General features: G+C 38.9%; 1 protein-coding gene across 3 annotated transcripts in view; it reads left to right on the forward strand.

The window, feature by feature from the left end:
- zbtb16 (zinc finger and BTB domain containing 16) overlaps nucleotides 1-15,028 on the forward strand; it is a 90,318-nt gene extending 75,290 nt beyond the window's left edge. For all 3 annotated transcript variants that reach the window (XM_004916095.4, XM_004916097.4, XM_004916096.4), the window contains 3 exons: nucleotides 2,451-2,621; nucleotides 7,262-7,429; nucleotides 8,879-15,028. In XM_004916095.4, the coding sequence (XP_004916152.1) occupies nucleotides 2,451-2,621; nucleotides 7,262-7,429; nucleotides 8,879-9,108 (569 nt within the window). In that variant the 3' untranslated portion in view covers nucleotides 9,109-15,028. The remainder of the gene's footprint in view (nucleotides 1-2,450; nucleotides 2,622-7,261; nucleotides 7,430-8,878) is intronic.
- The last annotated feature ends 11,965 nt before the right edge of the window (nucleotides 15,029-26,993 follow it).

Consider the following 26,993-nt stretch of genomic DNA (forward strand, 5'->3'; position numbering starts at 1 on the left):
CAATTTGAGACTGCCCACTGATTCTTAGATTGTAAGCTCCAAAGAGCAGTTGTTTTACCTCCTGTTTTGGTTCTGTATTGCTACAGCTATTAAACTGCTATTCTTTATTAAACTGAATCACAGTCATTCTAAAAATCATTTATTACTTACAAAAAGCATAGTATTCAGTGGTGTATTTAATATATCACTAAACCAGTTTGTGAACAAACAAATCCATTTCTGTTAGCTTATCACACTTTTGTTCTGTGCTACATAGCACCTTTTGTGACACGGACAGTGTAAATTCTCAGGTCATCCTCAGCATTGTACAGATGGCTTTTTATATTCTAATTAACTTAGTTTCATGTCTTACAAAATTAATGGTATACACTTCTCTCTCCTTAGTCCCCATTCTTGTGGCCATGTGGCCTATTGTGTGAGTGTACAGTATAGGCCTCTCATACACACACATCTTGGTTACCGTGGAAATGAATAGCAGGCAGCTATCCAGGCCGCCCCTTGTATCCCCTCCCCGTAAAATGTCTTTAAATGCTGCTTAATTTGTAATCTTCTTTTAGAAGACCAAAAAAGACATTAAGTCGTCAGTTCTATAAATAAGCCTGGGGTTCGTTTATATGTTTGTTTCATTTAATGAATACTAATTTTGAGGGGGTGTTTTTTTTCTTGGTGATAAATTTGGGAAGTAGTTTTGTCTTGTAAAGAAAAGTAGCAGTTTACCAAGGTAACGTAGGTGAACAGCTGGAGAGAAAGAATACATGCAAGTGGATCAGAGAGTCCCATTGGCTGGATGAGCCCCTGAGCTTTTGTGCCCTTAAGTGTTCTTGCACTAGTGACTAGGTTCATTGTAAGTGACCCCCTTTAATACATTCCCTTTAAAATAGCACCTCTTTAAAAATGAATGTTTAATTCATGACATAAAAGCTCTATTTCTTTTCTCTGGGTTTATTAAATTCCAGCTAGTTTATTCCAAAAGGCTTTCCTTTATTACAGTCCCACCTTAAAACTATTATCCACTGTGGTTATACTGTGAAATCCACTTTATTTATCTTCTCCATGGTCTCAGGTAATGACATTGCCCTCTGTTTATCTGGATTTTCATTATGAAAGGGTAACTAGCAGGACAGTTTTGCAGTGTAATTTTGGTTCAATGCAGGGACCTTAATGAAACCTAAAAGCACAAATTTGAAAGGTTTGAAAAAGAGCCCATATTTATAGTTTTCTTGTGTTCTCTTATAACTATGTATAAATAATAAATACACAACATTTCATTATTTGCTTCTCCATTTACCTGTATTTTACCATTATTGCTGCTTAGTCTATAATAAAGTAAATGAGGTACAGTTATCTGTAATAATAAACAGCAGGCTATCATCATTATTCCCAGACGTTAAGACTTAGTGCTACTGTACAGAGTATTTTCTTTAATTATTGTGATTCTCTGTTAAATCTGATTGCACCATTGTGCCATTTCTTGGCAAATAGAGAAGAATATTATCATAAAATAATTGAAAAATGACTTATTGTACAAGTGTTACAAGAGAACAGGGCTTTTATTAGTCTATTAAATGTGTGCAGTTTGTCTTGGGTCACTCTGCATGATACCAAATTTTCAAAATGCTATCTTGCTGATGTGGCATTCTCTTACTCTTTATTATAATTACGTGTTATTATTATCATTATTATTATTCATTTGAAAATATTTTCCTTGAACACTGTGTTGGTGTGCCTTTTGCCATATAAAGAAGTGTGCCAAAAGGGGACATTATGTGCATGCCTTCCACATATGAAGGGCAAAAACCCACAAGGTGAATGAGTCCCCTTCTGTTGCCTGCAATGGCAATAAGCTGAAAAGTCATTGTCACTTGAAAACATGGCTGTGAGCTTTTGACTATCCATTGACTATCCATTGTACAATTGATCTTAGGCGAGTACCACAGTAAGCAGTGGGGGGGCGGGAGGGTTGCGATATGACTATGCCTTATACCCAAATGCCTATTCACCCAAATCATAACATATTAACTAATAATTTTACCATTTGCCACTAGGTGGGCCTTGTAGTCAAAAATAAATTTTCTGTTATAATCAAAAGCCCCAGACATCACTAAAACCAGCCACATTCCTATTACTCCCCTATGGCTTATGGGATATGTAGCATTTCTTTGCTGGGGTATTTTAGCAGAGAAACTCCTGATACCCCCCTCCCATACCTTCTGACATTTATTTGTATAGAAAATCCTCAGCTCTCTATCTATTTTTTTTTTGTATCCCAAAAATGTATAATACTTGCTTAGTTTTACTGAGCAGAGAGAAGAAATCTGGTTTAATCAGTAAGAAATGTCATGCAAGCTGCTTTGGCTGTATAGATGTATTTGAATATATAACTTGGACATGGACAATGGAGGGACCTAAGCAGACACAGCCATAATGTTTTTTTTCCTTGTGCATTTCAGGCTCAGACATGGCTGTGTTCTGTCTACTTTGTGGAAAGCGCTTTCAGACTCAGACTGCCCTGCAGCAGCACATGGAGGTCCATGCAGGAGTGAGAAGCTATATCTGCAGTGAGTGCAACAGGACTTTCCCCAGCCACACTGCACTCAAACGCCACCTACGCTCACACACAGGTAAGGAGGCCCTAAGAATATCGGCACCAAGGACAGCAGTGTCTGCTCTTGAAATACAGGGTAAAACAGTTTTAACAGTAGTTCAAATGTGGCAGCCATACTGAACAACACTATGTTGCTGATTCTGTTGCCATATATAAGGCATGAAGCCCCCATCCTTATATATAAATATTAACATGAACAAGGATGAGATTCAGCTAGAGAACACAGTGTAGTGTTTCAAATTTAACCTAATATGTCCTGTTATCACACTTGGGGTAATAGTGAATATGCACTTGGGTGCTGCTCATCCTTTGGCAGAACTGTGAAAGGTTTTGATTGGGACACAGATGAGGATGCTGGCCAGATCACCTGGAAACCTGTATATTGAAGTTGGGTGGCAGCATAGGGATGCTGTACATAGACACAGGAGAACTTAAGCAATGGTTTACTGCATTTCCTATTTATTTTCAGACAATATAATGTGACTAAAATCCCTTTATAAAGTGTTCAACTAAAACAAAAGATGATAGCAAGAAGTTTTTTTTAGATTCTTTCTCCAGGTTGTGTTGGCAATCTCAGCCCCAGTATCAGGTTGTTATTTATGATTCATAATAAGGCTTCTGCCGAAGAATAACAGTGTGTTGTGTGCTTGTGATACAGGGCAATCTATTTTAATATAACCCTACCTGTAGCATGTAGATGTGTCTGCAGGGACCTTTATTATTTTCTGTTCTCATCCACACCCCCTTCAGTTATTCGCTACAAACACAGCACTGATGTTAAATACATGTAAGTTATTCCTGGATCAATCAAGCTTCTTTTTTTTTTTTTATAATCACCATTGGCCAGTGGAGGACACATTAGTCTGGTGAGGATGGTAGGAGGTGTAATAGGAAGACAATTGATCCCCCCTTGTCTTGTGCTGCAGAGCGGCGCGTGCTTTCATTAATAATGCAGAAGGTGTCTTCAGCATGCGTGCCCAGTCTGTGTGCTTAACATCAGCAGCTGTGTTTGATAGCAAAGCCGCTGTCAGCCTCTTGGCATTGATTTAAAGGGGACTCTTAGTGTACCATACTCTCAGCTGTTGAATTGGGGTGAGACAGCAGTTAGCCACATGGGAAGTCCCAATATCTCACAATAGAATTGTTGTCTATTCAAAAGAATGAAAACTTCAGCTATAAAGATGTGCACATTTAAAGGAACAGATTTAAATGTACAGAAACGGACAGTGATGGCATAACCATCCCACCACTGAGGGTTTGTGCCCTTTTCCAGCCTTCCTGGCTTTTGAATAAGAATACATGTTGAATTCATGCGTGTCGGTACACACACAAGACCAGGAGGCTGGAAGCAGATAAAAGTGCTGTGTGTGGCACTGGCCTTAGCAATTTTTCTAATATACTGCATACCAAATAGATTGAATTTCTTTGAGAGATTTTCCTTTTGTGACAGATGTTACTCTATAAAGCACAATTGCTGCTGTCAGTCTTAAGTCTGGCCATGGCATAACTGCAAACACATATTACAGTAAACCTTTGGGTCCCCCACTCATTCACACTAAATGGTCTGGCTTTCAATTTTTGACCTGCTGCACATGGACAGCAGAAGTCGGCTTGTTTAGTTAGTCTGGACCCAGCAGATTGACCACCACTCCAAATGTTGGGCAGCAGCAAGCTTAGTAATGCACTCTTGAGTTACTGAAAGTGTTGTCAGTTATGACTGATTATCTTTTTCTCATAATTAATCTAGAATGCTTTAGGTGTCTATAGACTGGCTAAAGATGCTAAACATTGTAGTTTGGCTGCTTGCGAATTCCTGCTTTAGTTCTGTACAAAATAAATATGATGTTTCTCCGTTTGTAGGTTCTTTGCAGCTCATTTGCTGCCACCATCAAATCCTAACTCAACACACACACATTCCCACTTATGTATCAGTGCTTGGTGTCTATAAACTTGGTCTACCCTGGTCCTACCAATCAACCTTTCTATACTCGAAAACCCCTATTCCACATGATGTGAGAAACTGCACAGTTGGTAGTTATCAGCATACACTGCCATAAGACTGTCTACTGTATTGACAAGGCTGCTCTTATCATCCCTACAGAATATTTGCTAATTGGTAGGCGAGTGGATTATTTGGATGTGCTCTGCAAATGCATTCAGTGTGGCAACCTAGCGAGCATCAGTTAATAAAAGCGAGGAGTTGAATTGCCTATTTAATTTAGCAGTTATTGCATTGTTTGATGACATGTAATGTATGCTATACAAAGGACATCTTGAAGCCAAGTGGTCCACTGAGTAGACGACCTTGTGCAAATATACATGCTTTAAATCTGTCCATGTGTAGAATATTGAAAAAACACAAATGTATAAAACATTATTTGGTTCTATGTTCACTTGCCTATGTGCCTTACTGCCTTGATGCCAGTTTATCACATTTTAGCTGCTTACCATTTGCACCAGAATGCTTTGGCCATACTTCCCTATGGGCTCTTTCCTTCAACAGACTATATGTGAAATGATAAACTTAAATCAAGCCATTGCCTACAAGCTTCGACCAGGACTGATCAACTACTTTGCTGTCTAGTAGTGCTAAATATAAAGGTTTGAGGTAGGGCCAAGACCTCCCTGTAAGCACAAGTAATGTCTTCTACTGACTGATTATGTTTTCTTAAGTGTTTGGTGTGTCACTAAAACTGCCTTTCAAACAACTTTATCATTTGACTTCATCCAGTGGGGGCATTTTGTCAAAAGTTGCTGCCTGCAGCAAAAACATAAGGTGGAGATAGCTCCAGGGTTCCTACAGCAGCTTGCACTTAAAGAATCATGCACAGATGTTGTTTTGATGCCAAGGTCCAGAAAGGATGACATCACAACACCAAAGGTTTTTAGCACCATTATTTCTACTTCACATTAGTGCATTTTAAACCATCAGAGAAGCAGTTGTCCAAGGCACAACTCCCCCTGGAAGACACTGTGTGCCTTATGGGAAAAAACACTCCATTGTATGTAAAAAACATGCCAACCTGTTCACCTAATATTGCACTTTGCAAACTGCACTCCCACTCTTACGTTAGCCCTATAGTATTTTTATTACGTCTTTCCATGCACTGTAATTCTTTTGTAAAACATAACTAGCCAAGGTTGAGGGAATTCACTGCATTATGTATTGTGAACTCTTATAAAAACAGGCACAGTTTATTAAGAAAACATATAGGAAATATGAACAGTCAGTTATGAAACTAAAGATGATATATCATTCAAGGCTGTGCTTTTAAATAAATGTGCTTTGGCATCCTATTGGTTTATGTTGGTAATTCATTACACAAATATTTTATTTATTCAATTTTTTTTCGCCACCGCTCTTTGGAAAGCAGTGTTTTTTGCACTTCAGGGTGGTGGTGTTAGTGGAATAACTGCTGTTTTGCCAACTCTCCCTGGAAGCCCAAGGGTTACAGTAACCAGGAAAGTAGCTGTGAATTTTATTTTTTTAATCAAGTGTTTATAGTTTGCAGCTGGAAATAAAGAGCCTAATAAAAGAATACAAGTAGATAGAGCGCGTGTAACTAGGAGGACAATTTATGCAGAGGCACAGCCGCGGCCTGACACCAGGATAATGAAAAAACGTAGGTCATTGCGGATGACTTAAAGTCTCCGGGAGTCGGGGAAAATGTATGAAGCGGCGAGAACATTACACGCTTGGCAGGTCGGCCAAGGAAAAAATACAGGCACCCCTGTTCCCCCGCTGTAAACGCGAGGGCCTCCGATCCGCAGCCCGCAGAAAATTGCAATTACAGTGACAAGTGGAATCAGTAATATTTTAAATATTCATGAGCTGGGGCTGTGGTGATCAATCTGCTTTTATTGTCCTTGCTCTGCCTTCTGACATAAATAAGGAGCCACAGGCCTGTCACCCTCTTTATTATATTTTCTGTCTTGTAGAGTTGGTGACTGCTGCTGGGAAGGAAGTGTGCCATTTCTATGTCTGTATGAATGTGTATGCACACACACCCGCATTTATACAAGCCCTCTATCCTGGCCATTATCAGTGACTTTGTTATTTTATAGTTTCTAAGCATTTTTCAACACAGTGATATAAATTTATTTTATATGCTGGTTATTTACACAGCGTCACATTGGTCCTGTACGAAGTGGTGCATTATATATGTTTGTATTTGTGGCACAAGCAAGTAACACTTGGCAATACTGTGGCACAAGCAAGTAGCCCTTGACAATTCTGTGGCACAAGCAAGTATCCCTTGGCAATACTGTGGCACAAGCAAGTATCCCTTGGCAATTCTGTGGCACAAGCAAGTATCCCTTGGCAATTCTGTGGCACAAGCAAGTATCCCTTGGCAATTCTGTGGCACAAGCAAGTATCCCTTGGCAATTCTGTGGCACAAGCAAGTATCCCTTGGCAATTCTGTGGCACAAGCAAGTATCCCTTGGCAATTCTGTGGCACAAGCAAGTATCCCTTGGCAATTCTGTGGCACAAGCAAGTATCCCATGGCAATTCTGTGGCACAAGCAAGTATCCTTTGCAATTCTGTGGTACAAGCAAGTAACACTTGGCAATACTAATCCATTCAGCTTTTTTCCAAATATGTAAGTCATGATGTAAGGAACCAAACCTACAAAGAATCTCTCTTTATGTTCCAGGTGATCACCCTTATGAGTGTGAGTTCTGTGGCAGCTGCTTTCGGGATGAGAGCACATTAAAGGGACACAAGCGCATCCACACAGGAGAGAAGCCTTATGAGTGTAATGGCTGCGGGAAGAAATTCAGCCTCAAACACCAATTAGAAACGCACTACAGGGTTCACACAGGTAACCTCATTAACCTTCCGGAATATTTTCTTTCAGCTATGCAGGTCTTCATCCATTAAAATTCCCAACATTGGCAGTGACCACATTGCAGCCTGCAAAACTAGTACTTTAAAAATAAACTGCATATGAACTGATCATGCCTGATGCAAAATTACCGTATGTTCTTTTCATGCACGATATCTTGTTAAAAGATACTACACCTGCTACCTATTACTAATAAAAGTGTTCCTAAAAATGCAGCATTGAACAGTTGGGTTGGCAGGTGCTATCCCTAGCTGCTTTAGCTCCTCTTTTGTCAGCTCAGCCAGCTGGTTTGGTTCTCCTTTAAATGCATGTTATGAGGTTGAAAGGAAGGTCCCTTAAGTTACACTATTAAAGGTGTTGATGCATTTATTCCAATACATAGATACATTTCTGATGCCCAAAAGTTCTTTACTGTTGTGAAATGTATCAAGTTAAGTGCATATTGTCTCTTTAGTGGCTGGGAATAACTCAATAAAATAATTTGGCCAAGCCGTAAAAGCAATGAGGTTCCAAAAAGAGTGTTAAAGGAACAGTAACAACAAAAAAGTGTTTTAAAGTAATTAAAATGTACTGGTAAAAACATTTGTTTGTTTCAGAAATACTGCAATAGTTTCTGTTTATATAAATAAGCTGCTGTGTAGCAATTGGGGCAGCCAATCAAGTTGGGGAGAAAAGGAGAGAAGGCACAGGTCACATAGAAGATAACAGATATGCTCTGTATAATACAATGGGACTCTTCACAGGTCTTTGTTATTTGCTGCATAACATGTGCCTTTTCTCCATAGCCCCCATAGCTACACAGCATCTTGTTTATATAAGCAAACACACAACTTGTACCAGTGCAGGGCAACAGTACATTATATTTTAATTATTTTGATACGCTTAAGAATTAAATGGGGATTGCAGGGGCCACTTTTTAATTTTTTTTTAAACAAATAATTCTTGTAACAGTCACTTCCAATCTTTGTTGCTGTGTTGCTATTTAAACAAATATGCTGTCGTGAGAACTGAGACCCAAGTGCTGTGTTGCTCACAATGATGACAAACACCCATGCTTACCACTTGTGTTATGTACAGCTACTATTGATGAGCCAGTGCTCTGATATTAGAGAATTCAGCTCTCTTTGTAAGAGAAATAAGGCTAGAAGTAGTAATGGGGATGCTTAACTAATTGATAATAACAATACGATGCAGAAATTGGCAAAGTCAAATGAGAGGGACTTGTAGGGAAACTGTGACTGTGTAGGGGTCATCTCTTTTTAAGCCACTCACATTGTGGTTTTAGTTATCTTTAGCCTATAGCTCAACATTTTGCTTAATAACCACATAGCTAAATGCTATGAGAGATTTTTAGTCATTTTACTTCAACTGATGCAGAGTTTTCCTTTGCACTACCTAATATTCTTCTTTCTTTGGCACCTACAGGTGAGAAGCCCTTTGAGTGCAAACTGTGCCACCAGCGTTCCCGAGACTACTCGGCCATGATAAAACATCTCCGAACCCACAATGGGGCGTCCCCTTATCAGTGTACCATCTGCCTGGAGTACTGCCCAAGCTTGTCTGCCATGCAGAAACACATGAAAAGCCACAAGCCTGAGGACATACCTGCTGACTGGAGAATTGAGAAAACCTACCTATACTTATGTTATGTGTAAAAGGACAAGCCAAGATTGTGTTGGGGGTGAGGTTGAAGGTGTTTGAAACACTGAGCAATATAAAGAGTTTGAAAAAACCCATTGAAGGGCAAAAAAATCAAACACATCCACAATTTTCAGCCTTTGTTTGGAATACCAGAAGCTACTGTTGTTTAGAGGAACAATATTTCTCTCATTTATCTTGATAGACTATTTTGATTGCCTGATTCCGTCTCAGTAGATAGAGATGATACACGGCAGCCGGTTTCCTGAGAGGATTCGGTGATATTGCTCTCGAAATTCACATTGTTATCTAAATGTGCTCCTCACCCCATGGATGCCAATGGTTTTCAATTTCTTCAGCATTTGAGTGTCAAAAGTTAGTGGCCAACTTTATTAAAAGTAGGAGAAACACTGGTGCTTCAAATAATAAAGTGCATATTTTGGCAGACTGTTTCCAAGATGGCTATGGCCCCATATCTTGAAAAGCTTGTGTAAGAACCAAGAAGGTTTAAATTAAAGCAAATACTTATACTATCTGAATGATAATTCCAGCACAGTATTGAGTTTAACTAAGTTTACACTTCATCTCCACAGAAAGGACACTGAAAAGAAGGTCTTCTGACCCAAATGAATATTTACCACATTAGGCCATAATCATTAGTTGTACGATACATAAATTTTATATTTGTACATTGATTCAATAATTTCCCTATTTTTGTAGCACTGAAGGAGGTTTGTAACCTCGCAAAATGAAATTTGCTTTCAATATCCTTTATATCCACTGATAATCATTTATAGTTTTGTTTGTACATAAAGGCTCTATGTGTATGTATATGGTTATCTTTCATCTCTGCCCCAAATTTTCCTCTCTCTGGATCAAAGTTTTCCGGAGAGTAACATGCTGCCTGCCACTTCTGCTTAAGTGATTTCTATGTTGAACACATTTTTGTTCTATTTGAAGATGTCTTCTTCGCTTATGGATAAGAAGGCTGCACCTGCTAAAGCAAGCCTGGAGATCAGTCCGAGACACTTGGCACTATAGATAATGACAGCTGATGTAGACCTAGTTAGGGTACAAATGGAGACAGTAGGCCTGATTTAGGCCAGAGTAGGATGTGTATAGTTAGGCCACGCTCCCTGTGGCATGCTGTATTTATCTAGGCCTTATCAGTGTGAGGCCTAGCAAGTCTGTGGTTGATGGTATTTTTGTGTATTCTGTACACATTGGACTCAGATCTTCCCATATTTGAGTCCCTTCATGGATGTGTTTGGTTCGTTTGCTTGTCACCCATCCGCACAAACCAATCCCTCTTGTGACCGCATCATAATATATTCACAGAGGCCTAGAATACAATAGGGGGCTGCTTCTTCGTATTATTTCATGTGTTCATATTTTGTTACTATGTTTAGCACATTGTACTTGAATTAATTTTTTATGACCTCATAAGCATATTTTTGCCGCTGCCTAATAAATGGCATTTTTTTCTGTTTTTTTCTGACACATTGGAGGAAAGGAATGTGCCAAATGAAAATGAGCAAGATTAGACATTATTGTGTCATGTTTAATAATCTTTTTTTTTTTTTTTTTCCTGTACCAAATGTGGTATTTTTGTTTTGGGTTGACATGGCTCATGTGCATTATTGCTAGAGCTGTTTTTTTTTTGTTTTTTTTCTATCAATGTTCATAAAAGCTACCTCTAAACCCGTTTACTACCAGAGGGGCATACACCATATTGCAAAGCAATATATCATAGGCTCCTCTGGCAGTGTAAGGGTTACTTATGATGTTTTCAGTTGTAAAAGCACGGTTTCGTGTTAATCTTACGTTATGCTTAATATTTTCATCTCATATTTTACATGCAATTTTGTTGTGGTGTTTATTTTTTTTCTTGTAAGTAAGCTGCATTTATAGCAAAATATAACAGGTCTAGGGGATAATTTTGTAGATAACCTTGAAGGGGAAGCTAGAGCTGCAAACCATGCATATAACGAATGGATCTGCTTTGCAGGCCTTTCTGCTGTTTAACTGGTTAAGAGACTGTTTGCTTCTGCCATTTTAATCCCACACAGTGATCCTGATACGGAAACAAAACAGCTCCCCAAATTAGAGAGTTTTTTTTATGTAGGTCTGAGGGAAGGGTGGGAGGGCAAGTGAAGGAACTGTGATTGAAACTTGAATTTGTTAATAGAAAGTATAGGGTTTTTGTTTTATTCATAATGTGAAGGTGATAAAAGTATTAAATCTTTCGGTAGAAAAAATGTTTATTTTTTTTGTGTTCCACAGTCCACCCCAATGCAGTTTTTTGCATTAACAAAGCTGGCTAACAAGTTTGCAATGAAACAAAGCAAGTTCTTTTTATGTTTCTGGTTGGGCAATATCAAACGCACTAGGTTTAGGAATAGAAGAATGTAAATTGGTATTTCCAGAAAAACCTAAGTTTTTTTTCTCCCCATTCCCAGCCCAGCCTTCTCACTCTTGATTACTTGGACATTGGAATGGGTAGACAATATATTGGAAATGAATGAAACAAGATTTTTGCAAAAGTTGTGATATTTTTGTAATATTTGTTAGTCTTTTTTGTCAGTTTGGGCCTAAATAATTTTTTCTTTTGTAATGTGAACAGGACTGTGTGTATGTGTGTCTGTGTGTAAGGTCGGGTGTGTGCTTCACACGTATGGTCCAGCTGTACCTTGCGTGTTCAAGTTTAACAAAACTCATACAGTATTGTGCTTAATCGGAAGAGTTGCTTCTGCCTGGCATTGGAATAAGAAAATTGTTAATGGTTTGGGGGGAAAGTCCTGATTATGACATAATCCAAATTTATGTCCTCTAATTCTTATCCATATCCAAACTGAGTAGTTTTAAAAGTATTCTAAACTGCCTCAAAAGTTTCATTAAAATGTTCTGTTTATAATAGAAAAATTAGATGTGCCATCACAATTGGGATCATTCCCCCCCACACCCAAAACAAAATGGATTACTCTGCAGAGAACACCATAAAACTTGCCAATCCCTCAAACCATAATTCAATATCTCTCATTCTTGTGCCATACCCACTGTACGTTGTCAGAGAAAAGGCTTGTTAAATCTCTGTGCCTGAATATTTTTTGTTTTGTTTGTTTTTGTATTGAAATCAACAAAAATAAAAAAAAATAAACAATGCAGGAAAACTGCATCCAGCTACAAAACGTATGTATAAATTTCTGCAGTTTCTCACGCAATTGTTCCGACTGTAACTGAGCAGCGTGCTTTGGATGTAGCACCAGGGATGGACAATACTGCAAGTAATTCAGTCACTTTACTTCCTTTAACATCCCTTATTACACTGAACCAAAAGTTATTAGAGATCGGCTGCCCTTTAATTGGCAAATGATAAGGTATGTATGCACTTATAAGCTCTACATTTGTTTGTTTAGTTTGAATAGAGCTGAAAGTGCAAATTGATATTAGGTTATGAAATTGGAAACAATTATTGGACCAATTTATTTACTTTATAAATCTGATATATAAAAAATGTCTGCTTATAATTAACAGGCTGATTGTCAGTTTATTTTGTTGGTTGAACCACAATTCCTTTTGGCTCAATGCTAAATAAGCGAAGCCAGTGGATGGGAGCTGTGCTTATCTTACGTTCGTGGCCTTCAGTTCTTTATGCTGCAGCCCTTCTATCCCATTGCTTAAATGTTTCCCAGATTCCCTGCCAATTCTCAGTGCCTGAATGTTGTCATTGTTAGAAAACCCCATTTTTTATCAAGTTTCAACATCTAATTGGAGACTGTTAATGTTATTTGATGTCACATCAAGAAGGCAAGACTAGTGTTAGAGCTACCTACAGGTATATGGGACACAAGATATTTTCAACGTGTTTTGCCTTTAAACTTGGATTCCTTTTAAATTTCTTATTTTGAATGAAAAATGAAGCCCTGGTTCCATATTACTTTTACTGGTTCTACAGATTTCCTACCAAATTTGGGACGATGACAGAATGTTCATTACTGATAACTGGCCATCACTGGACTGCAATCCAAAGCAGTCAGTCTGCTCCATAGTCTTAGTTGTACTTCTCATGTAGTGTTATGCATGTGCTCTGAAAGAGACCCGGTTAAACATCATAATCTGTCTTTATATAAGTGTATACATATTGTAGCATTGCGGACCAACTGCCCCAAGGGACCTAGCAAATAATCACTTACTTTACAGTTTATTTCCCCTGTCTCTTTTGTAATTTATTTTTCTCTGTTTTTGTTTTGTTTTGGATTTATTTTTCTGTTCTCCCCAGTTTATTCTGCTAGCCTTCATGTCGTAACAGCACAAGTGCCAGTCGCAGGCGCTGTCATAAAACGAAGAAATGAATAATAAAGAATATAGTGTTTAATGAATGGATGTTAACCCCTTTTCTGCTGGAGTTTGCAGCAATTGCTTTGATGAATCCTCCAGCACTATAGTGGTTACTTTTTAAGTCTACCTCAGCACCCACTGACTATGTTAAAAGGGGTGCCCACTGGTTTTGTTGCCTAATTTTCTTTTTATATTATTTTTCATTATGGTCTTTCTGTTACATTCTTTTTAGATTTTTTGTTTCTTAATTAAAGCAGCGGCTCATGTGAGCGAATGTTTATAAGTGCTGTCCTTATTCTGTGATGCAAATTGCATTGTTCTTGCGCACTATTTACTATGTGATCTGTCAGCTCCTAAATTAGCAGTTTCCAAGTCCAGTTCCCAAAACATTATTCTGAGGATAATCTTCAGATGGCTTCATCCTATCTTAATTTGGATGACCATTCTCACATAGTTCCTTTCATAAACCCAGTTTGGTGACACAAGGCCAAAGCTGACAATTTAACCTGTAGTGATAATGATGTAGCTTTTCTAGATCCAAACTTCTATACCCAGGATTCTCAGAAGCGTTTTGAAGATGGTTAAAGGGACAAGTTTATTCCTTAGTGGGCTGCTGGTTTGTTTGACTTTTTGGGGTCAGAAAGTAGAATGTGGCTTTAGTTTTATTTTCAAAAATTGCCCTGTTTACAGCAAGAAATTAGATTAAAAAGATGCCAAAAATGATAGTCAGCAGAAGCCCTATTAATTACCTAATAACTAATGACCCAGTGTTGGAAAAGGGAGTATGGTGTCCCTTTACATTATTCATTTAGTTGTGAAGAAAAATTCTTGAAGAGCAAATTTTCAACCTATAGAACTGCAAAATATTTCTATTTTTTTACGAAAACATTAATTAAAAAGTAAATGAATAGGTGAGGAGAGCCAGTGCTTTAATGCAATGATATGATTCAGGTTAGACAAAAGCAAACGCAGTTAATAGAGACATATCTAAATAGCAATTGCATGTCTGGAAACTTCCTTAGTTGTTTCTAGTTTAAGAAAATCATTGAGAAATATATTATCCCCTCCTTAATTCTGATATTTACCTTAATGAGCACCGCTGCTTTATCTTCTGTTTTGTTACCCTATGTGCAAGAGCGCTTCCTTTTGAAATTTTTATTTTGTCCTAAAAGAAACAAGAAGCAGTAATCTCAAGAGGGCAAAGCTACATTTCTGTCCTTCTCTCCTTTCTGTGCCACCCTCTCCATTCTGTGTAGAAATGCATTTCTTTGTGACTACAGTGTTTCCCATTCTCAATATTTCTTGTGGTTTTTTTTTTTTTTGCTTGTTTTATTATCTTTCCCTTTGCCAGAGAAAAAAAATTTGAATAAAATGCTGCAGGATTTTTTTTCTCTCTACATTGTCACTAAGTGAAGTTTGTGCCTTGTATAGCAAAGAAAATATTTTTTACATCCTACTAACAGTAAAATAAATTTTTTTGTAGTGGACATTTTTTGTATTTTTATTTATAAGTCTCATAAGGAAAAAATAAAATTAAAAATAGCAATGTTCGGTTGTATACTTTAAATCTGCAGTTAGAATAAAGTTAATTCCATTGTCGTTTTAGTAGTATGGCGTGTTTATTTAAAAAAAAAAAAAAGTCCTTTAAAAGAGGTATAAGTATGTGATCTATTATCCAGAATGCTTGGCGGATACGGGGTCTTTCTTTAAAGGAGAAAGAATGGTAAAAACTAAGTAAGCTTTATCAGAAAGGTCTATGTAAATACAGCCATAAGCACTCACAGAAACGATGCACTGACTTCTCTGAAAAAAGATTAGTTGTGTCTGTAATTCCTGTGCCAGAGACACACAGCTCTCTGTTCTCTGCTCTTTCCTGCTCCCCCCTCCCTAAAGAATGCTAAGAACTCACCCCCCCCTTACAAATGTGGATCTGAGCCAATCAGCAGGAAGCTGACTCACAGTCTTACTAACTGAGCACGCTCAGTTTGGTCTGGGTGTCTGTGCAGGAGTGAGGCATTATGGGAACTTTTTTTTACACAGCTCAGCATTTTTTCTTCCTGTTTGGCTTCAGATCTTCTGAACGGGAGAAATATGAGGAGACTTAAGGGCACTATTGAGAGAACTGAAGGTATGCCTGCAGCTTGAGATGAACTCTTTACTAGCCTTTCCTTCTCCTTTTAAGCATGTTAACATATCTTTAAAGAAAAATATACCCCCCCCCCCCTTTTTGACATGAGCTCCTCCAGGTAGGCTTATATTGAAAAAGTGCATAAACACTAATAGTTATACCTGTATAAAAACAAAATACATTTATATGTGTTTCCACATATTGACAGGAAACCACGATACTTAAAGGATCCAGGGCCAGAACCAGGGGTAGGCTGTGGGGATGGGCGGCACTGATTAAAACTATTTCCTAACTTTCCTAATACACTAAATACCCAGGTAGAATCTGTACAGCACCTACAATGCATGCAAAGATCCAGTTGCCAAACAAGTGGATCTTTCACCTCGAGGTGGCCAATATCACACTGATCTGATCATTTGGCTCTCAGGCAAACTATTGCATTATAATTGCTGCAAATGTAGGCCAAACTACGAGCACATCAACACTCGGGCATATTTATCATGCTGTGTAAAAAGTGAAGTGAAACATTGTGATGTGGTTCAATTTACCCTTGTGGGGCACCCACTCATATTTATATGAGTGGGAGCCATGGCTAATCTAACAAAGTAACTTTAAACGCTATAATGAAAGAGTGCCCCCCACCCCGTGACCAATGAGAACTTGTTGCTGGATATTCGTACAAAATAACTTTTGACACACATAGGAATCCCATGCTTTATCAATACCTTCTGAGTATTCTCACACCTTCCACTATTTAAAAAAAAAAATAATACATCTAAAGAGATTATTTGCAAGGGAAATAATCTTAACCCCATGTCAGTTAACATCCTGAACAGTGTATCATATAGCAGTTAGGCAGGTTTCAATTAGATAATAATGTTGAACTCAATGGATGTGTGTCTTAATTCAACCCAGATTACTATGTTACATTGCTAAATCCTGCTGGGATCTGTTCTGTATGCACTGAGTGCTTAGTCCAGTGACTGTTAGTAAATGTCACCCATGTGATATTTTTTTTTTTTTTTGCTGTGGTATGCATTTCTTCTCCATGCCTCAAAATATAAATAAATAATACAATTTTCTAATCAAATATTTGATAAACTGTGCAATTTTCTGTGCTTTTGTATACCCCAGGCCCATAATATGTGCCAGTTCAGATAATTCTTTGGGCAGATGCTACATGGGCATCACAATAATAAAGGATAATATCATGGACCTCTTCAACAGATGGTATTCTGAGGAGAGAGTTTTAACTGCGATCTGGAAAAAGATGCATTTTTAAAACTGCTACACCCGAAAATAATGATATTCTTTGTTTAATGTAGAAGCACTAAACCAGGCATCACTTTAGTAAATTTAACATCTGGTAACCCAGACTAACCTTTTTTTTTTTTTTATGCCCACCCAAAAGCATCATGACCAACTGGAACATGCTTAACCATTCGATGACTGTAGATATCAGCTGCAGAAATTCCTTTGCAATACTGAGATGCCTGTCTGCCAACAAAATGCATACCTTGGGCCATTCACAGATGCCAAAAACTAATAGCAGCCATTTACACACTGAATACATACACTGTTCTACCATAACAAAGCATGTGTAGGGGGGCTAACATTCCCCATAGCCCTGTCTGTTGAAAGCATGGCCTTTAGATTTCTCTGGACATAGCAGATATCCATCACAAGTCATTTTAATGAGAGGTAGGAATCTGTCCACCTGTCTCATACTGGTTCTGTCGGACAGAGACTCACAATTTCAGGTAGGGTATAAGCTGGGATGGAAGAGATCAGAGGCTTTCACCAAAGCTGTGCAAGACAGGTTCTGCCTTTGGATGGATGTGAAAGGAAAAGGCTTGAAGAGCTAGAAAGGTCATAGTGGGGGATGACCTGCTAATGTATGAAAGGCCTTTGTCAGGAGTCCAGGGGCTTGTATCTGTGCTTGCTCTCTGACCCAGATATAATCTTCTGGATGGGAAGGGGTCTTCTCACAGAGAAGTTTTCAAAGCCAAACAATGCCTCTATGCCCTTTATTATGTTGTATTTAGACAGCATGGGATGTAGAGGGGGATGGGCACTCCATGCAGTTGGGGAAATGTTTTCACTCTGCTATGACATGTTTTTATCTAAAAATTGATACATTTATTCCTTTTTGATGTTGTTGCTAGAGTGGAAATATATATAGCTAAGTGGTTTGATGCATGCAAGGGAAAAAATATATATCTAAAGCTGGTGCGCACCAAGTTACTAGTTTGTTCCCATGCACCATGAAAAGCAAGCACTACATTAAATATTTATAAAAAAAAAGTATTTGGGAGCTGCCTTTGGATCTGGCTAGGTATGCCCCCTCACCTTAAAGGAACAATAACACCAAAAAATGAAAGAGCTTTACAGTAATACAAATATAATGCACTGTTGCCCTGCACTGGTAAAACTGGTGTGTTTGCTACAGTAACACTACTATAATTTATATAATAAGCTGCTGTGTAGCCATGGGGGCAGCCATTCAAGCTGGAAAAAAGGAGAAAAGGCACAGGTTACATAGCAGATAACAGATAAGTTCTGTAGAATACAATAGTGTTTTATCTGTTATCTGCTATGTAACCTGTGCCTTTTCTCCTTTGAATGGCTGCGTCCATGGCTACATAGCAGCTTATTTATATAAATTATAGTAGACTTTATGAAGTAAACACACAACTTTTACCAGTGCAGGGCAGCAGCACATTATATTTTAGTTACTTTTATACACTTTCATTTTTTGGTGTTACTGTTCCTTTAAATAACCTTTGCACATTGTCCTCTTGCAGACTGTGCTAAAATCAGCTTTAAGTTTGCCTTAACATAGGTTAAATGTGTAAGAGCAAAAACTTCATTTATTTTCTGGACATTACCCCATTACTTTGGAACATTGCCACATTGCTTCCCAAAGCATGCCAGGCAGTTTTATCATCATGTTTGGTAGCCTATGCAATAAGCTGAATCCTTGGCTACAAGGGCAACATCCTGGGGTGCTGCATAGTTATGTCGGCCTGCACCTTATTCAGAAGCCACAAGGCCATAATATAGCTTTTTGTTGGATATGTTACTACTACCTACATCTGACAAATGGTAGTAACAGCAGTACCAGGCACCATTTCAGCAAACTGGGTGTGACTGGGCATGTTATTTAGTAACTTGGTCACAAAAAATGACAGCTTGGCAGTGCCATGACTTTGTCCAGTCTGTACTGTTAATAAATATTGTCTATTATGTTAATAGAATAGCAAATACAAAGCTCTACACCTACTTGAGAGCATGTGCTTTAATTTTAAAGCATTTTTATGCTCCCTCTTTTACACTGGGTTATGCTGGCTTTTATTACTCCACCAAAAACTATTGTTTGCATTGCTAAAGAAAATGAAATTCTAAGCAACATTCCAATGCATCTTTTACACTTCTGCAATCCGTTCATTATTTTTTTTTGCCATTTTAAAGCTATTTGAAAATGCAATATCAGTCTGTCTGTTTTATATTCTCTGCACTCCTGGCTCTGGCTGAAATGATGTTGCATGCCAGCTGATGAAAAGACCTAGAGAACTGACTTCTATTGCATTGTTTTAGGAGTCAGACCCAGAAAGATAAACAAACAATGCTTTTTTAACCTCAATTACATTTAATAATAACTTTAAAACCATTTAGGCTAGTGTCACATGGCCCGCATTTTACCGCAGGCCGAGAATCAGCCCCTACTTGGCTCCAACCTACTACCTTGCCTACACCTGGAAGCATTGTCTCCGCCTAGGTACAGGCAGAAATGGCAGATATTGGCTGTGAAATGCGAACTCTTGTGTTTGACAATATTTACTGTCTCTGCTTGCACCTGGATGGAGACAGTGCTTCCCGGTGCAGGCTAGTTAGGAGGCTGGTGCTGGTATAGGGGCTAATTCTTGACCTGTTTTTCTGCAGGCCGAAATATCTTTAGTTAGTAATTCATACAGGCCATTGTCTTTGGACACCAAAGAAGTGGAAATTGGTGTCATAAAGTATTGCCTAAAAATGTTGTCACATAACAGAAAAACTCAAGCTTTGGGTTTAGACATGAGACAGCGCTGCATCATTCCAAAAACAGTATCTGTGATTAATATTAGCTATGGAGACACAATAAAACATGTAGCGTTTGTGGCTATAACCTGTTGGGAAAAGACAAGTAGCAATACATGTACACTTGCTGTATGTGACTGTACACCTATTGCATCCATGCCTTCAGCTTTAAAGCTTTAGTGACCTCGCACAAGGGGGGTGATCCTGTCTTCTGTGCATATTGTATTGTTTGGATGCCCATAAAGGTCTTCTGCAGAAAAGTCATCATCTCCCATTTATCCTACACTAACAAAGGTGCCTTCATTTGTGTGTATAGACCCTTAGGAATCAATGAACCATGCTGACCCTGTGGGAAATGTCTTGTTGACTTTAACAAAAAAAAAAAAACTGTACAGAATGCATTATAGTATATTGGCTCAGAGGAGTCACCATAAAGGAAAACATACAGATAAAATGTTATCCAAAATGTAAGATCTTGGAAACAATTATTCAGAATCTCTAATGCCTGCATTATGTTTTAAGTCATTGCCAAATATGTGATGTCTGCATTAAGTCTGAATGGCTTGTAACACCAAAGATCTTGGATTATCTGATGTGGAACCTTCATTTGTAGAACCCTGGTCATTAAAGTGGCAAAATGGGGGATTAAGAAAAAACCATTGTGAATCTGCACTGATCTAAATATGGCCTTGTGTGGTGCAATTCATCATAAGTCCTCCACCAGTGATGAGTGAACTCGCAGCGTGTACAAACCACAACATTTTACTGAAATTTATTGGAGTCAAAGGGCAGGCAACATTACATTGCAGTAAAAAGTGTTTTTAGCTCTGCAATATATATTTATATATATATATATATATATATATATATACACACCAAAATTGTTTCACGACTGGCACACCCTATGTAAAAAATTACAACTTTATTGTGAACACATTGCACAAAAGTAGTCCAACGTTTCGGTCCTTGACAGGACCCTACATTGTTTGAGAAGCTCCTTTCCACTATGCTACAACTGTTTAATAGGTAATAAAAGCACCTGTGTTGTCAATTTCTTCTAACATGGCACCCACACAGCTCCTTCAACAGACAGGGGAGGGGCTGGGGAAGCCTCCAATCCCATTGTTGGATGGGGAAGGCTAGCAGTGGATAATAATGACATCTACAATTTTTATCTGATAAAACATCTAGGCAATATCCTATAGCATGATAAAGTTCATTATGCCCTCCATAGACTGGAAAATGTGACCAAATCATCCTTTAAAGGAGAACTATCACCACTATAAAATGTCCGCTAAACTATAGTATAAATGTGTTTCACACTCTTCCTTAAGACTGTTTATATAGAGAATAATACCCCCTATTGTAAAATATAAGAATCTTATAAGTCACAGAGGAGTTCCATGACCGTATAAAAGCATAAGGCCAATGGCTGAGTACAGGGGGTACTTTATTATGATACACAAGTTTCAGTAAGTCATGGAAAAAAAATGACATTACTAAGCACTGATTATAAGGATATCTTACAAGATATTCATGGCTTTTGTGTAATATATATTTATTTTGGTGTTTTGCAACCTAATTTTTCCCAGCTACGAACAACTCAGCCACTGACAAATTTTTACCTGCTCTAACTGGCTGATTACAACATAGGTAACCAATTTGCAATGCACTCCTGACAAACCGTAAGGCTAGAAAAGGAAAAAGGTTGATCAAGGAAACACACACATTTATATCCGAATAGCCAGACCAACTAGTTTCCTAATATTCCCATAGGAGCACAGGTGGCCATGTCAGAAGGACCCTTAGCAGATAGCCACCTTATCATCGGGCTATCAAATAGTCTATATTTGTTTGCCCATTCTTTTAAAGGGTACAGCAACTGTTATGTATGGTTTTGAAAAAATTTTAATTTTCTATAACAATATAGTGACCAGAGGGCACATTTTGCTCTAAAACTGATAAGCTCTCTTTATTAAAGAAAACATGGAAACCCCCACTTTAATTATTATTATTATAATATGTAGCATTTGTAGAAAAAGAAATGGCCTGTGAAGCCTTTGTATAAATCGGGAACAGGAGAACAAGTTCAGCTTTGTAAGTGTTATCCCATAAAAGTAGAAAATGTAATAATTCCTGCAACAATACACATAAAACGGTGGTTGTGGATATTACTTTTTTTAGGGAGAACCTAATTTGAATTTATTATCATATTCTAATGAATGTGTAATAAACAGGGACATGGTAATAGCCCTTACACCCTCCCTACTCTAGCTAGTATTGCAACAACATCAGGAGAGCCACAGGTTGCAGAACCCTGTTCCAGGGATTGCTTGCTGTCAAATATCATAGCAATAACCTATAGAAATCTATAGGCTGAGCCTATAGAGAATGGCGAGTACATAATAAATTCTGAATGAAAAAGCCTCTAGGTGGAAAGGCTCCAGGAATAGAAAGTGGGACTTGCACGTGACTAAAGCAGCAAATCACCCAACATACCTTCAACCATAAGATGGACTCCCTGCGGGTAAAACTGCCCAAGCAAATACTGTAGGTACTTACAAGGATGCTGCGTGGCCCTCTTCAACCACCAGAATCCTTCAAGAAAATGTTGCTGTCAGGGGCATAGCCAAAGTTATCATTCTGAAACCACCCCTGAACCGGGCATCTTTGCCTTAGAATGACCACTGTATAAAAGAACTAAGGGGTATTTCTATAAAATGAGAGGTCACCCTTTGATAAATGTGTCATGAAATATCTAATATAAATATATACAGGTATATCCTTGAGAATGGTCCCCAGGTGGAACTGAAACGTTGGCCACGTTGTAATAAAATATATATTTTTTTAATTATAAGAGTGCTGATCCATTGCGATTAACTACATGTATTTTAGTAGTGCACCTCACAGAATATTGAGTGCTGGCATACTATATATATATATATATATATAAGCCATTATGTTGTGTATCCGTTTAGGCAAAAGGTGGAAGAAAACAGAACTGCCATGAATCTGCTGCTGCAATACTGTGATCTCACACCCTTATACAGAAGCTGTAGTTCGGGGTTGTTTAATTTGTAAGACAGTAATCTCCCCCAGAGAAGCTGAGCTAGCGGCTCTTCCATTCAGAGTGAACTTGCTCATTTAAACCTGAGTACGGAGCACTTTGAACCCCTGCTGTGTTAATTATCCCATAGTTCCAGCTGATTGCAGTACACTAAGTTTAAGGCTTTCGTTATTTATTTACTGACTACATTAACTGAGGCGCCTCCCCTGCTCTCATCTGCCTCATATACAACAAACTGTGCAATGCTAAAGGAAAATGAAGGTTAAAACGCAGCACGCGGTTATTATTAATTATAGTTCTTGTTGATTTTAAAGAGCAAGGCATGTTTTGTAAAAAGGTGCATACTTTTTAAACTTGTATCTTCAATATATCCTACTGTATGATTTATTTTGTTTAGGTTAGTATATAGAAACAAAATGTATTGTTTTACATCTGTAATACAGTGGGGCCAGTTCAGGGAAAATATTATTCTTGTACAGCTGCACAATTACAATACAGAGGCCTGTTCTCCTGTCTCCCGTCCAAGAATTGGTGGGGGTGCATATTGCACAGGAACCTAGAGATCAATAACCTAGTTGGACTGTGATGGTATATAGAGCAATGGTCCTGCCCATTTTGTCATGGGGCATTGGCTGAACCTACTCACCCACTGCTACTTGGAGTCCCCCTCATACCTCTCATACACTCTGTCTTGGGAAGACAGGACAGGTTTAGCAACAGCTAAAACTTACCCATGCCTTTATCTTGTCCTGCTTAGACTTATGCAACCTCATACAAAGTGATCTCAAACCTCTTTCCTGCAATCAATTTTAAACTCTGCAACTAGAATCCTTCTGCACTCTCCTAAGAGGATACCTATTCATCCCCTGGTAAAATCTTTATTATGGCTACCTGTGAGGAAAAGGTACACCTAAAGCATAAAGTTGTCTGTTTTAGTAGATCTCTGCTAAAGGTCCCGAATATAGGCAAACAACGATCTTTATAAAATGTTTTGTGCCATTGGGTGTTTACGAGTTACATAATCCCCGTGAATAAGGCTTTAGCCAGTGACAGGTAATTATTGCAGTCTGTGCTGAAACAAGGATTGATAGGAGGAAGTGAAGGGACTGCAGCACTGATGAAGGAATTAGACATAGTCTTCCCCTGATCCATTTTCATCTGTATGGGGTCTGGACCACGTGAGGCCTTGAAACCCTAGAAGGTGAACCTTAAATTCCCTAAGCTGTCTCCAAATGGTGCTATGAGGACAGGTTTAACCATAGACATATAGGCTTTAGGCCTACTGGTATATTTAAGGCCTAAAACTAGCAAGAAGTTGTAGAAAATGATTAATCATTTAATATAAGTTGTTTTGAATTCAAATTCTTTTTGTTTCTCCTCTCCGCCCTCACACACTTCCTTTCAGGAAATATTAGTTTTAAATGCAAGCGTTAGTGGCAGCAAACTAAAAGAATTTGAATTACGGCTATCAGAAATACACAAAATACTGGCAAAGGCTCTAGGTAAAAGGTACAGTCATTAAGTCTATTCCAGATGTTGTTACCTGTTCTAGAAAGTCAGTCTTGATAGCACCCTGACTGACAGAGGTCACCACTACAAGCAAAATATATCAGAACAAAAAGAGTTCTTACCTGCTCAGTAAATTTTGCAAGTGTGGGTTCCTAGTCTCTCTGCGGGGCACTGCCACAATCTCATCTTTCCTCCGTCTCCAAGGACCAAAACTGTCAGGCCCAAAATTGGGTTGAATAACGCTAGAACACCATCTAGATTCTGCTCAAAGGAAATCAGATAAGATTTAATTTACATCGATGGGGAAACAATATACGATACAATATTGTACATTAAATTTCAAGTTGTTTACATTCTATCATGCCTTTTTATACACTTCAGTGTGGGATTTCCAAAAGCCCCCACTGCCCCCATATCTTGTCCAATCAGAGTCCAATATTCCCTTTTTTTATCTGTCCATCTTTCGTGAAGCTTCTCCTGACGCTTGACCACTTGTGATAACAGAAGTTCTGGACTTTCCAAAACATCATGTGACATCTGGGGTCCTTCGATAGCGTGGGGTGACGATGTATGATTCAGCATGTAGCAGTTAATCATTCCTTATCGGTAAACAACTGTAAACGACATTAAATGTTCAAAATGCTTCTACAACTTCTTGCTTGTTTTAGGCCTTAAATATACCAGTAGGCCTAAAGTCTAAAGCTCTAAAAGGGTGTTAGTTTAATTTTAGGGCAATTTCTAGCTGTGGCCACAAGGTGTAGCTAGTGGGTCATGTAAAAAAGTTCTAGTTGTAATTACAATATAGGGGCCTCTAGAGGGAGCTAGAGGGAGTTAGCGAGTGTTGGGAAAGTCCCAGAGGGAGGAGTTGAAAAGGGTATAAAAGGAGGGGAGTGGCAGAGCATGGGAAATGCGTCATGGGAAACAGGCACATGCAGGAAGTCATGTGACCGGCAGAAGGGCCTGAAACAGGAAGAGGTAGGCAAACTAGCTAGTGAGGGCCTAGCTTGTGTTATAGCACACTGTATTGGTGTGAGGAAGCCCAGGTTAGTAAGAATGGGCAGCTAAACAGCCCCACCAAGGAGTGAGTGGGAGTAGCTTCCCAGCAGGTACCCCACCAGTCAGGGTTGAAGTGGATAGTGAGGGTGTATTAAGGCCTTCTGGAATTCGGCAAGTAGTGGCGAACAGTGTTGGACTTCCACTGCAGAGCACCTGGCAAGGCTGGTGTTTTGGGCTAAGCCCTGTAAAGGGGGGAGTGCTGTCTGGATGCCTAGGAAGGCACTGGAGGCTGATGGTAAGAGTGGAAGGGAACACTGGAGGGACCAGGAAGTGAACTTGCCTGGGGAAAAGATTTTTCAACCTGACTGGTACACTAATCTGGCATGGGTAACTGTAAACTATATCCTGTTGTGTTATGATCTGTGTGCCTGTGGTTGAAGAACAACCTTGTTGAAGAAAGAAAGTGTTGATTGTTACAACTCCCAGCACCCTTCCTGTTTCCTTGTGTAGGTGACGTGATTAAAGGGTAATTACTGCTTACATATATGTCTATGGTTAAACCTGTCCTCACAGTATCACATCGTGGTGTCTCTGTTTTCATATTGCATTTTCAACTTGTGTAACTCTCTCACTGTGTATTGCCTGCCCTATGCTGCCTGCCACATAGAGGCAGCATAGGGCAGGACGAGTATGGCACACACAGGCAGCATAGGGCAGGCAGAGTAAGACACACACACAGGCAGCATAGGGCAGGCAGAGTATGATACATACACACAGGCAGCATAGGGCAGGGAGAGTATGGCGCACACATAGTCAGGGTAGGGCATGCAGAATATGGCACATAGGCAGCATAGGACAGGCAGAGTATGTCACACACAGGCATCATAGGGCAGGCAGAGTATGTCACACACAGGCATCGTAGGGCAGGCAGAGTATGTCACACACAGGCATCATAGCGCAGGCAGGGTATGGCACACACAGGCAGCTTTTATAGTCCCACCTATAAGCAGTGCAATTTACAACCTTAGCAATGTTACATCTCCACCTTCTGGTTTAATGTGATGACATCACACATTAAAATAATGTTGTGATTGTGAGCCTAACTGTTTCTATCTTTTGTACTTTTGATAATATCAATAGGGGTTGAGCCTTTGTAGTAAAATAGTATAAAATGTGCTGTAGTGCAGCAGCCAACAGTAAACAAATATTTCCTTTCACTGATCATGGACTGTAGACAGATGGTGATCATGGGTACTAAGTACAGACTGTAGTCAGGTGGTTATCATGGGCACAAAGTACAGACTATAGTCAGGTGGTTATCATGGGCACAGAGTATGGACTGTAGACAGATGGTGATCATGGGCACAAAGTATAGACTCTATTCAGGTGGTTATCATGGGCAGAGAGTATGGACTGTAGCCAGGTGGTTATCATCAGCACAGACTATGGACTGTAGTCAAGCAGTGATCATGGGCACAGAGTATGGAATGTAGCCAAATAGTGATCATCAGCACAGGGTATGGACTGTAGTCAAGCAGTGATCATGGGCACAGAGTATGGAATGTAGCCAAATAGTGATCATCAGCACAGGGTATGGACTGTAGTCAAGCAGTGATCATGGGCACAGAGTATGGACTGTAGCTAATCAGTGATCATGGGCACAGAGTATGGACTGTAGTCAAGCAGTGATCATGGGCACAGAGTATGGACTGTAGTCAAGCAGTGATCATGGGCACAGAGTATGGGCTGTAGTCAAGCAGTAATCATGGGCACAGAGTATGGACTGC

The sequence above is a fragment of the Xenopus tropicalis genome, chromosome 7 (genome assembly GCF_000004195.4).
Source record: "Xenopus tropicalis strain Nigerian chromosome 7, UCB_Xtro_10.0, whole genome shotgun sequence".
Lineage (NCBI taxonomy): Eukaryota > Metazoa > Chordata > Amphibia > Anura > Pipidae > Xenopus > Xenopus tropicalis.